Source organism: Haematobia irritans, chromosome 3, assembly GCF_050003625.1.
Source record: "Haematobia irritans isolate KBUSLIRL chromosome 3, ASM5000362v1, whole genome shotgun sequence".
Taxonomy (NCBI): domain Eukaryota; kingdom Metazoa; phylum Arthropoda; class Insecta; order Diptera; family Muscidae; genus Haematobia; species Haematobia irritans.
The window spans coordinates 158,568,045-158,581,873 of record NC_134399.1 but is presented as its reverse complement, the minus strand read 5'-3'; the positions used below and the strand labels follow the sequence as shown (position 1 = coordinate 158,581,873).

General features: G+C 32.8%; 3 protein-coding genes across 5 annotated transcripts in view; 1 reads left to right on the top strand and 2 right to left on the bottom strand.

Moving 5' to 3' along the window:
* LOC142230175 (uncharacterized) overlaps positions 1-13,829 on the top strand; it is a 436,700-nt gene that overhangs the window by 404,422 nt on the left and 18,449 nt on the right. The window lies entirely within an intron of this gene.
* LOC142231253 (E3 SUMO-protein ligase ZBED1-like) lies at positions 110-1,759 on the bottom strand. Its single transcript, XM_075301871.1, has one exon. The coding sequence runs from the start codon at positions 1,757-1,759 to the stop codon at positions 110-112; it is 1,650 nt and encodes a 549-aa protein (XP_075157986.1).
* Positions 2,794-3,639, bottom strand: LOC142229524 (uncharacterized). The gene is made up of 3 exons (XM_075300083.1): positions 3,530-3,639; positions 3,297-3,455; positions 2,794-3,222 (listed from the first exon to the last, which is right to left on the bottom strand). Exons 1-3 carry the CDS (start codon positions 3,605-3,607, stop codon positions 2,890-2,892), a joined length of 570 nt encoding a protein of 189 aa, XP_075156198.1. The 5' UTR covers positions 3,608-3,639; the 3' UTR covers positions 2,794-2,889.

Below are 13,829 nucleotides of genomic sequence, written 5' to 3'. Positions count from 1 at the left end.
TAAATACATTTCATCACATATTGTTATGGAGAAATACAACTTTTTCAACTTTGGATGGTTTTAGAAGCGTTCTTCTATCGCTTATTATCCTACCAGTTGCTGAAAAGATTCATTCGCATGGCACAGACGTCGCCGTAATACATAGTCTTTTTAGGGCGTGTATATATAATCTTGGGAAGACATTTCTCATTTGACCCCACCACTTTAATGGGTCCATCTTCCGTCCGACGCAGTCTTCTTTTAAGTATTTATCCAATTCTTTTATGGCCGCTACTGTATTGTTTTCAGTTTTTGCACAATTTTTGTATTTTTCGTCAAAGAGCTTCCAGTACTCCGGCTCATTTGAATCGCTCTGCTGGGGCGACTCATCTGAATTGACGCTGTTGTTATTTATATCACATTCTGGTAATTTTATCCGGCATATTTTTTCTCTTAATTGTTTTACAGCCCAGTCGTAGTTGACGTCACTTTTAAATGCTCTCCGTTTAAAACGGGGATCAAGTAAGGCGCTTTCTGCATAGAGGTAGTTCCTCTCATAATCACCAAATCTTGTGTCTAAATCTTTTTGAATACTTGTTATCATTGTAGATATTTCGGGCGTTTTAGAAGAACTTTTGGCAATCGTCTGATTCAAAATATTACATAATACTAAAACCTTCGACAGGGTGACGCTCTTCTCTGCCGAAATGTCCATTGTCATTTGGTAGAAAGGTTTTAATATTGGTAAAATTTCTTCTATAACATCCCATTCCTCCAGTGGAAACAAAAGATCTGGTCTTATCAATGATAACGTAGTTATTACTGCATCTTTCAAGTTAAATATTCTTTGGAGCATTTCATATGTCGAATTCCATCTGGTTTCTACGTCTTGTTTCAATTTAAGAGGTACTTGAATAAATTGTCTTTGATTTTCGCACAATTTATTTAGTGCACTGGAACTTTTATGAAAGAATGTGACAATTTTTCTTACTTTTTTTAAGGTGTTTTCTATTGGAGCCAACGAATTCTGAACCACTAAATTAAGAGTGTGGGCGAAGCATCCGATCCATCGCCAATTTCCAACTCGAATTGCGGCTACCACGTTTGAAGCATTGTCAGTTACGACTGCAGATACCTTATTGGCAATACCAAACTCAATGCAAACATTCTTCATAAATGCAGCGAGATTCTCAGCAGTGTGTTTTTCGTTGTATTCTACGCAAGCTAACAAATGTGATTGCATCTCCGTATTTCCATCGATATAATGGGCAGTGACAGCTATGTAGCTACAATGACATCTGGATGTCCATCCATCGGTAGTGAGGCTTACGGCAGAAGCTGTTTGAATTTTGGTTTTTACTTCCTCCAAAACATCATTGTAACTACTTAACAGCAAAGCATTTGAGATTTTCTTACGAGATGGAAAACTATAATTTGGGCAGCGTGAAACTAGTTCCAGTAAGGCTTTAAATTCTGGTTCCTCCACAATTCTGAAGGAATGGTGGCCTTTTACGATCATTTTCAAAATTTGTAAGTCGATTTTTTCTACCTTACGAGTTGGTGGTGGCCTCTGAAGGAACTGAGTAATGTTTGGTTGTGTTTTTCTATTTGCCTTTGGGCTTGAACAATTTGTAGCCCCTCCAGTTGCGTTTTCTGTTGTATGAGGCGTAGTGGTTGAGATTGCACATTGTACTTCATTATCGCAGCTCTCCAAAACCTGGACCAAGGATGGCATTTGTCTTTCCGCATTTATGGGAGTAGCTGGATGCTTCCGCTTCATATGCCGACTAAGGTTACCAATTGATCCAGACACAGTGCTATGACTATTTTTGCAGTACTTGCATTGCGCCCTATCTTTGCCTATTTCTACAAAATGTGTCCAAATAGGACTAGTTTTCCTTTTGTCTGACATTGATTGGTTTCTAGAGAGATTAATAAAAGCTTAAATTATAAATTTCACTTACAGACATTTTATTGCATTCATACTAACTTACCCTTGTTATAGCCCATTCACATTAAGCTCAAAATATACTGAAAGTGGATTTGAAATCCCTTTTTTATGAGGCAAACGACAGTTGAAATCTGTTAAAAGTTGATTTTGAAAGTGTAATGTGTATGAAGTTTTATTTTACACTATGTATTGTACAAAACAAGATATTTTTATTTTCTTCAGAAAAATTGTGCAAATTTCATCAGATTTGTGTTGTAGAGTAAATGACAGTTCTTAAAGAAATGAAGCACATCTGTCAATTGAACACAGACAACTGACAGACTTAGGGGATGGAAAGAAATAGAAAATATGTACTAAAGGAAAAAAAAAGAGCCGTGGTACTATGAGAGTGAAAGAAATGGAACTAGTACCGTTCGTTCCTACTAGTGAATCGTTCATTTGTACTAGTTCGGTCCGGAACGACACAAGACTACTATACCCCCCATCCTATGATGGTGGGTTTAAAAACAAAATCACTTTTTTGAAAAGTTTTTTTTTCGACTTTTGGACAAGGAAACAAACTTTTCGTATTCTTATTTTAAGGACATGAAATATTTGGCCTCACGACACTTTTCTTGTCAGTGTACGTATATAACAAAAATATGTTTTTCTTTACATTTCTCTTAATTAGAATAACCTTCTTCAAAATATATTTGTGTTATAATTTTGTTTTAATTTCCTATTAGGCCAATACTTTGCACTATAGAAGTCTAACTATCCATTTTGATAATGCTATAAATAAAGTCTTATTATATGTTGCCCATAGTAGTATACGGGTATAAGTTTCGGCCTACTTTTGCTTTTTAAATATTTAGTTAGTCCACTTTATGGTTTTCATTTTCCATTTATTTCAATTAATGTCTATATGATATAACATTTAACAAATATTGTATATTTATGTGAATAACTTATATTTGATTTTATGAAGTCCACATAACCTCTACGGTAAACTGTATTAGCCATTCGACATCGCCATAGCCAATGATATCAACTTTATAGAAACCTTCTTGTAAATATTGGGGTAATCCCTCTTGCGAAAATATACAATTATCCATGGTGAAGTTTTTCTTTTCCATCGGAGGTGTCATTTTATCTTCGAATACTGGCAAATCTGAACATTTGCTTAAAGTTTCCATGGCGGCATCTTTGTAAAATTTATTCATAAAAGCATAGAAATGTTGTCGTGGTACAGAAAACGGAATTTTTTTATATTCCTTGATACCATTCTCACTGCGATAGGCTTTAACTTCAACCTGTATATAAAAGTGAGATTTATTTTCGAGTTTTTTGCATAGTACACTTTTAGAAAATGTATATCGAGAAATACCTGATTTGTATCACCTTCTGCAACATCCACATTGTAGAAGATATATCCCGCAAGAGCGTAAATACCACGATTAACTCTCACTACATGTACATTGTAAAAATCTACCAAATCAGGATTTGAGGTTTTGGTCTCAACCGATTTCATCTCATATGTCCACGACTGCCAAAAGTAGAAAATTATAAAAAAATTAAAGAAACAAAAATAAAATAATTTCCAAGAGTAATAAAAAATACCTGACCAAGCGCTAATACGATTCTGGTTGTCATGAATATGACACTGCAAATTAAAGCAAAGCCTTTTAACAATTTCATTGTCAAACCAATGTCTCACTTTTATGCCTACGTTTATAGATTTGTTAGCAAATTTATAGGCCATACCAAATTGATTTATAATGAATTATCTCAAGTGCTGTAATTAATGACATGTTCGATTTTGAATGCAATTCCTTGATATATCACAAAATTGACACACATGCCACTGAAATGGATTTACGATGACATGAATGATAAATTTAAATGTAATTACTAGCTCACTTTGAATTGAAGGCTAAATGTCTGATAAAAAAACTCACCATGAAATTAGATAATCTGCTGACATAAGTAAATTTCCGATATTATGTAAGATTTGGTTCAAAATTACATCCGAATCAAATCCTACAAATGCTTTCAGCATAGTTCAAACAAAAAAAATTCTTTTAAATATAAACACAGTTTCGATTTGGTTAAAATTGCTTTCTAGAAGTTGGTTAGTATACTGAAAAAAAATATTGTCGCGAGGTCAAGGATTTCTAGGTCAAGGATTTCTTAACATACACAGAAAACATTGTCACCAAAATTTTTCCAATTAAAATTTTAATTGAATTAAAAAAAAAATATTTTTTTAAAACAAATATCAATCACAAAACTTATTTTACCAATTATTTTCTTTTAACTTGATTGACGGTGTTAATTGATACTATCATTTGTGTGAGTGGAGACATTTCAATTAAAAATTAATTGGATCAATTAATTTCGTGATTGAAGGTAAAAAATATCTTTTTCTGTGCAGAAGACGCATTTCTGTGATCTAACGATTTTTTTTCTTGTCCAAAAATCATTTGCCCTTACAATTAAGTGGTATATAAGAATACCCGACTTAAAATTGGGTATTCTAATATGAATGAAAATTTTGTGTGACTATTAAGGTCAATTCGGGTTTAATAATTCTGAAATATTATTCACAATTAATGGAATTGTCTTTAATCCTTTGACCACCAATATCCACTTAGAATGACATACGATAACGACACCAAATTCACGAGACCACGACCCTATGCACTGAAAAAAATATTGTCGTGAGGTCAAAGATTTCAAGTCTTTAAAATACGAATGCAAATTTTGCTAAGCATAGAAGACCCATTTCTCTAATATATTTTTTTTCCTTGTCCAAAAGTCGATAAACTTTTCAATAAAGTCGTATTGTCCTTATAATTAAGTGATTTGACTTAAAAATGGGTATCATGACATGAAAGAAAAAATGTTTGGGCTAAAGTCAAGTTGACTTTAATAATTCAGAAAAATTCTTTAAATTTAATGAAATTGTCTTTAAATTTGTTGTCTTTTTGCATCTTGACTATTTACAAAGAAAAAAATCATTCAAATATAGGACATGTTTTTCAGAACTTTATTTTAAAGACGTTTTTTACTTGAAACATAGCAACATTTCTACTGGACGTCGAGTCTGAATTCGGAAAATAAAGTTGTCGTTAACTAGTTTTTAAAGGACTTTGATAGCATATGAAGAAAACAAAAATGAAAAAGCGAAAAATTAAAATTTTCTTCCTAGAAGCAAGTACACAAAACCCAAATTTAAAAGAGAATTGTACCTTAAAAGTATCCTTACTTGTATTTTCTGCGTCTTTGGCTCGGAATCAATACCAAAATTTTTAAAGTAAAGACAAAATCTTTGGAACCGGGCATGCTTTTTTCAGTGTGCTTTCGGCCTTACACGCGTAAATCTACTGGTCAGACGTTTCATGGACGTATTTCGAAGAACCACCATCGTACTTTTGGAGCATTCCTTTCGACCAATCGACATGAGCCTTGACAACTTAAAAAAAGTTTACTTGGATCCAAAGATTTTGACCATCCCTTAAGGATTTTGGTATTGATTCCGAGCCAAAGATGTGGCTTCTTTAAAATAAAGAAGTTTTTTAGCTACCTATTTGGCTTTAAATCTAGAAACAATAAAATTAAAATTAGGATACATATCTCATTTATCAAACTTTCGTTTTCTTTTCGGGGTTTGTTAATAAAGGTACTCACGTACAAACACATGCCAGTTTAAAAATCCAAATTATAACGGATACGAGTACTTCAAAACAAACAAGTATAAATATAAACAAGTATATACGGACGTAAGTTCGGCCAGGCCGAATCTTATTTACCCTCCACCATGGATTGCGTAGAAACTTCTACGAAAGACTCTCATCCATAATCGATTTACTTGGGTCGTGGTAATACTTACCGATGGTAAAGTATCTTAAAACTTCTTAACATCGTTTTCTAAATTGTAAGTTTGCCCATACGTGGTATATTAGACAAAAAAGGTATATGTTATTTAGGTAAGACTACAAATAATTACGAATCGATATGGACTTTTGCGCGGTATTTAGAGAGCCAGAATTGAAATATGGGGTCGCTTATATGGGGGCTACATACAATTATGAACCGATATGGACAAATTTTTGTGTGATTGGGGATCGATTTATCTGAGGGCTATATATAACTATAGACCGATATGGACCTAGTTAGGCATGGTTGTTAAAGGCCATATACTAGCAAAATGTACCAAATTTCAACTGACTCGGATGAAATATGCTCCTCCAAGAGGCTCCAAAACCAAATATCGGGATCGGTTTATATGGGGGCTATATATGTTTATGGACCGATATGGACCACTTTTGGCATGGTTGTTAAATATCATATACTAACACAATGTACCAAATTTCAACCGAATCGGATGAATTTTGCTCTTCTAAGGGGATTCGGAGGTTAAATCGGGGATCGGTTTATATGGGGGCTATATATAATTATGGACCAATTCCTGCATGGTTGTTAGATACTATATACTAACATCACGTACCAAATTTCAACCGAATCGGATGAATTTTGCTCTTCCAAGGGGCTCCGGAGGTAAAATCCGGGGATCGGTTTATATGGGGGCTATATATAATTATGGACCAATTCCTGCATGGTTGTTAGATACCATATACTAACATCACGTACCAAATTTCAACCGAATCGGACGAATTTTGCTCTTCCACGAGGCTCCGGAGGTCAAATCTGGGAATCGGTTTATATGGGGCTACATATAATTATGGACCGATTTGGACCAATTTTTGCATGGTTATTAGATACAATATGTACCATGTACCAAATTTCAGCTGGATCGGATGAAATTTTCTTCTCTTAAAGGCTCCGCAAGCCAAATCGGGGGATCGGGGCTATATATAATTTAGATCGATGTGGACCAATTTTTGCATGGTTGTTAGAGACCATATACTAACACCATGTACCAAATTTCATCTGGATCGGATGAAATTTGCTCCTCCAAGAGGCTCCCCAAAACAAATCAGAGGGTCGGATTATATGGGGGCTATACGTAAAAGTGGTCCGATATGGCCCATTTGCAATACCACCCGACCTACATCAATAACAACTACTTGTGCCAAGTTTCAAGTGTATAGCTTGTTTCGTTTGGAAGTGATTTCAACAGACGGACGGACGGTCTTAGAGCAATATTTCGATGTGTTACTAACGGAATGAGAAAGTTAATATACCCCCATCCTATGGTGGAGGGTATAAAAATGCTAAATCCTCAAAATAAGTCTTAGCCTACATTTGAAGCGTTTTTATCTTAAATCTAAAGTTTCAATATTTCATTTAATTTAAGGACAATTTCTTTTATTTACAAAATTTGTGTCCTAAATTAAATAAAAAAAATTTTTGAAGCGAAGATTATAAACTTTATTTTAATTAAAATTTCATTATTTTAAAGAAATTTTTCCTTTATATTTTGTAAATTTCGCATCTTAAAGTTTAGGTTGCGTAATCTTTAATTATCACGTAAATATTTTTTTTTCAGTGTAAGATTCAAATTTAAAAAATATTTTTTGATGGTCAAAAGTCATTTTCAATATTAACTAAATTGAATGCTGGTTCCACTAATAACTAAAGTTGTCTCAATCTTACGATAGGTCCCATAACAATCTTGCAATATCAGTTGGCGCACAGCCTTAATGGTTTTCGGAAAAACAGCTGATTTTGGATGACCTTCACAAATATGAACTACGACCTCGGTTGAAACCCGATACCATCAGTCCTAAATTGAATTAAGTTCGTCGATGCACTGTTGTTGAGTCAATAAAATATATCGATCCAGGCGCCGTCATCCCAAATGCCTTCATCCACTTACTCGTAGTCCAAACTTGACATACCCTTTGTAACATTCAGGTATCCTACGAATAAATGTTTCAGTTTTGTCTTCCAATACATTAATTGAAGTAGGCTTGTCTGTATAGACATGAGTTTTAAAAGAGCCCAACCAATAGCCTCTCAACAAATTTATTGTTACACATGCTGTGCGGCATGCGGCATTTTGATAAAATTTTGTATAGAAATAAAATTTTGACAAAATTTTTTATGGAAATAACATTTTGACAAAATTTTGTATAGAACTAAAATTTTGACAAATTGTTTTCTGGAAATAAAATTTTGAGGAAATTTTGTACAGAAATAAAATGTTGACAAAATTTTTTATAGAAATAAAATTTTGAAAATTGTCCATAGAAATAAAATGCTGACAAAATTATATATATAAAGGGTGATTTGTTAAGAGCTTGATAACTTTTTTTTAAAAAAAACGCATAAAATTTGCAAAATCTCATCGGTTCTTTATTTGAAACGTTAGATTGGTCCATGACATTTACTTTTTGAAGATAATTTCATTTAAATGTTGACCGCGGCTGCGTCTTAGGTGGTCCATTCGGAAAGTCCAATTTTGGGCAACTTTTTCGAGCATTTCGGCCGGAATAGCCCGAATTTCTTCGGAAATGTTGTCTTCCAAAGCTGGAATAGTTGCTGGCTTATTTCTGTAGACTTTAGACTTGACGTAGCCCCACAAAAAATAGTCTAAAGGCGTCAAATCGCATGATCTTGGTGGCCAACTTACCGGTCCATTTCTTGAGATGAATTGTTCTCCGAAGTTTTCCCTCAAAATGGCCATAGAATCGCGAGCTGTGTGGCATGTAGCGCCATCTTGTTGAAACCACATGTCAACCAAGTTCAGTTCTTCCATTTTTGGCAACAAAAAGTTTGTTAGCATCGAACGATAGCGATCGCCATTCACCGTAACGTTGCGTCCAACAGCATCTTTGAAAAAATACGGTCCAATGATTCCACCAGCGTACAAACCACACCAAACAGTGCATTTTTCGGGATGCATGGGCAGTTCTTGAACGGCTTCTGGTTGCTCTTCACTCCAAATGCGGCAATTTTGCTTATTTACGTAGCCATTCAACCAGAAATGAGCCTCATCGCTGAACAAAATTTGTCGATAAAAAAGCGGATTTTCTGCCAACTTTTCTAGGGCCCATTCACTGAAAATTCGACGTTGTGGCTCGTTAGTAAGTCTATTCATGATGAAATGTCAAAGCATACTGAGCATCTTTCTCTTTGACACCATGTCTGAAATCCCACGTGATCTGTCAAATACTAATGCATGAAAATCCTAACCTCAAAAGAATCACCCTATATATATATATATATATATATATATATATATATATATATATATATATATATATATATATATATATATATATATATATATATATATATATATATATATATATATATATATATATATATATATATATATATATATATATATATATATATATATATATATATATATATATATATATATATATATATATATTCAAATTATGTTTGTTTATTTGTTTGTTTATATATATATATATATATATATATATATATATATATATATATATATATATATATATATATATATATATATATATATATATATATATATATATATATATATATATATATATATATATATATATATATATATATATATATATATATATATATATATATATATATATATATATATATATATATATATATATATATATATATATATATATATATATATATATATATATATAAAATTCAAATTATGTTTGTTTATTTGTTTGTTTGTTTTTTGTTTATTTGTATGTTCCGGGTTGGCGCGAAACGGCTGAACCGATTTACTTGAAACTTTCAGAGATCGTGGGGGGCACTCATGTGCTGAAAATAGGGTACCTCATTTTTTGACATATGGTCGCGGCGAGGAACCTCCCCTTTGTCCGACTTTTTGAAAATTAGACCAAAGTTGACCGATTTTCTTGAAATTTTCATTGAAGATTGGTGTTGACATCTAGACAAAGATCCGCTACTTTTTATTTCGATATTTGGCGGCGGAGGGGGGCCTCCCCTTTGTTCGACTTTTTTAAAGTACTGTGAACAAACTAAAATTCTCTAAATTATCTGAGATTTACAGAAAACATGAGGTTATGGAATTAATATCTATATATATATATATATATATATATATATATATATATATATATATATATATATATATATATATATATATATATATATATATATATATATATATATATATATATATATATATATATATATATATATATATATATATATATATATATATATATATATATATATATATATATATATATATATATATATATATATATATATATAAAATTCAAATTATGTTTGTTTATTTGTTTGTTTGTTTATTTGTATGTTCCGGGTTGGCGCGAAAACGGCTGAACCGATTTACTTGAAACTTTCAGAGATCGTGGGGGGCACTCATGTGCTGAAAATAGGGTACCTCATTTTTTGACATATGGTCGCGGCGAGGAACCTCCCCTTTGTCCGACTTTTTGAAAATTAGACCAAAGTTGACCGATTTTCTTGAAATTTTCATTGAAGATTGGTGTTGACATCTAGACAAAGATCCGCTACTTTTTATTTCGATATTTGGCGGCGGAGGGGGGCCTCCCCTTTGTTCGACTTTTTTAAAGTACTGTGAACAAACTAAAGTTCTCTAAATTATCTGAGATTTACAGAAAACATGTGGTGAGGTTATGGAATTAATATGGGGTACCTGATGATTTCATATGTGGATGGGGAGGGGGACCTCCCCCTTGCCCTACTTTTTGAAACTTGGAACAAACTTATGCGATTTGCTTGAAATTTTCATTGAATGTTGGGGTTGGCATCTAGACAAACATCCGCTACATTATTTTTCGGTATTTAGTCGGGGAGGGGGACCTCCCCTTTGCCGATTTTTTTTTTTTGAAAGTAAAAACAAAACTAAACTCCCCCGACTGAAATTTTACGGAAAAAACGGGTTATGAAATTTATACCAGGTTCCTGATTTTTTAATAAAAATAAAAGGGCATAGGGAGACATCCGCTTCTCTTAAGTACATACAGAGAAACAATTAAACTTTACCGAGTTACTTGAGGACTGGGGAGAGATTACGATATTAATAGTTGATACCTGATTTTGTGATATTTGGACGGAAGAGATAATTTGCTTCACATTTTCTGGAACGTTTACAAAAGATACGCTACATCACTTTTCGATATTTGGTCGGGGAGGAGGTCCTCCTCTAAAACTGCAAAAAAAATTAAGTTTTCTTGAAATTTACAAAAGCAGTGGGGGAACGTTATGAACGAAGAGGCAACCTTCCTTGCCCCACACTTGAAGGAAAGTTTTAAGAATTTTCTGGGAAGGTTAGGGGTGCTATTCACTACGGTGTTTGTCGATATTGTATCGGGGAAAATGACGTCCCTTTAAACAATAGAGCAAAATTTAAACATCGCCGATCTACTTGAAATTTACAGGGAACGTGGGAGGAGGTGATTAAATTTATACATGATTTTTAAATTGGTATATGATTTTTCGATATCTGGTTGGGGAAGGGAAAATTGAAATAAACTTTGTCGATTTACTTTGATAGAATTTATATGGACCATTGAGTAGTTGTGAAATTAATATAGGGTACGTGATAGTCCGATATCAGGTCGGAGTGGTGCGAAGGTGGGGAGAGGGTACCCTTTTGTCCGTTTTTTTTTTCTTAAATTGAAAGTAGAGGGTTGTCCATAAATGGGAACTCGGTACATAATTTTATGATTTTTGCACAGGCTTCTGCCAGACTTCTTTTTAGTAAAGAACTTAAATTTACATGAAATTGGTAGCCAACGTAGAGGGTACATCATTTTCCAACATTTTAGCAAATGTTAATGTGGTAAAATTTTTTACTACGTTTGCTTTTTCCGATTTATTGGATAATATAGTGCTTAATTTTCAGATTTGTTGAGGAAAAGGATACCTTTCCTTGACAAACCACACTTAAAATTCACAAGAAATATAGAAGATTGTCCAACTACTTGAATACAGAACATTATTAAAAAAACTTGGAGGAAAGGGTACACCCTCTCCCGCCGTATTTGTACCTATAAACGAAAAATCAAGTAGTCCGATTTGTTTAAAAGAATTCAAATCTTTTCGAATTTGTTTTCAGCACGAAGGATATAGTTGACTAAGTTAACGCATAATGCTCCTCCAAATACGCTTCGGAAGGCGCAGCGAAGCGGGCCGGGTTACGCGAGTATATATATATATATATATATATATATATATATATATATATATATATATATATATATATATATATATATATATATATATATATATATATATATAATATATATATATATATATATATATATATATATATATATATATATATATATATATATATATATATATATATATATATATATATTTAAGAAAGAAAATTTGTGTCCATCAAGCGCTTTATCCTACCCCTAATTGATTCCATTCTATTTCCCATAGCGTCTAACATTGTTTTGGATCAGAGAGAAAGTTCTTCATTTGCGAAGTCTAGGTAATGCTGACCTGACCACAGAATAACTTCCTAGAATTGTACTTCGCTGTCCTTGTAATTTCTTTCATTTTATTTTTATAGTTTTTATATCCTCTACCATAGGATGGGGGGTATATTAACTTTGTCATTCCGTTTGTAACTATTGCTATAAGACCCATAAAGTATTTATATTCTGGGTAATGGTGAAATTCTGAGTCGATCTAAGCATGTTCGTCCGTCTGTTGAAATCACGCTAACTTCCGAACGAAACAAGCTATCGACTTGAAACTTGACACAATTAGTTTTTATTGATGTAGGTCGGATGATATTGCAAATGGGCCATATCGGTCCACTTTTACGTATAGCCCCCATATAAACGGACACCCAGATTTGGCTTGCGGAACCTCTAAGAGTAGCATATTTCATCCGATCTGGTTGAAATTTGGTACTTGGTGTTAGTATATGGACTCTAAGTACCATGCAAAAATTGGACCACATCGATCCATAATTATGTATAGCCCCCATATAAACCGATCCCCAGATTTGGCTTGTGGAGCCTCTAAGAGTAGCATATTTCATCCGATCTGGGTGAAATTTGGTACATGGTGTTGGTATGTGGCCTCTAACTACCATGTGAAAATTGGTCCACATCGGTCCATAATTATATATAGCCCCCATATAAACCGATCCCCCGATTTAGTTGGCGGAGCCTCTAAGAAAAGCCCATTTTATTCGGTCCGGCTGGAATTTGATACATGGTATTAGTATATATATATAAATAAATAAATAAATATATATATATATATATATATATATATATATATATATATATATATATATATATATATATATATATATATATATATATATATATATATATATATATATATATATATATATATAATATATATATATATATATATATATATATATATATATATATATATATATATATATATATATATATATATATATATATATTATATATATATATATACATTTTGTGTCCAAGTAATTCGATTGTTGACAGTCTTTCGTAGAAGTTTCTACTTGTTTTTTTTTTAATTTCTTTTGTTGATTTTATCTGTTTTTCTATATTATATATACAAATAGCGTATTTTCTAAGACTGGTCCAAGGGTAGGTTATGTGGCAACCCGATGTATCAGGCTCACTTAAACTATTCGGTCCATTGTGATACCACAGTGGTGAAATTCTCTCTTATCACTGAGTGCTGACCGAATTCATGTTAAGCTCAAAGAAAAGGTACCTCCTTTTTGTAGCCGAGTCCCAACAGCGTTCCACATTGAAACCACTTCGAGAAGCTTTGAAACACTCAGAAATGTCACCAGCATTACTGAGGTTGGATAATCCACCGATGAAAAACTTTTTGGTGTTCCGTCGAAGCAGGAATCAAACCCGCGATCTTGTGTATGCAAGGCGGTCATGCTAACCATTGTCATTGAGCTTAACATGGAATCGGGCAGCACTCAGTG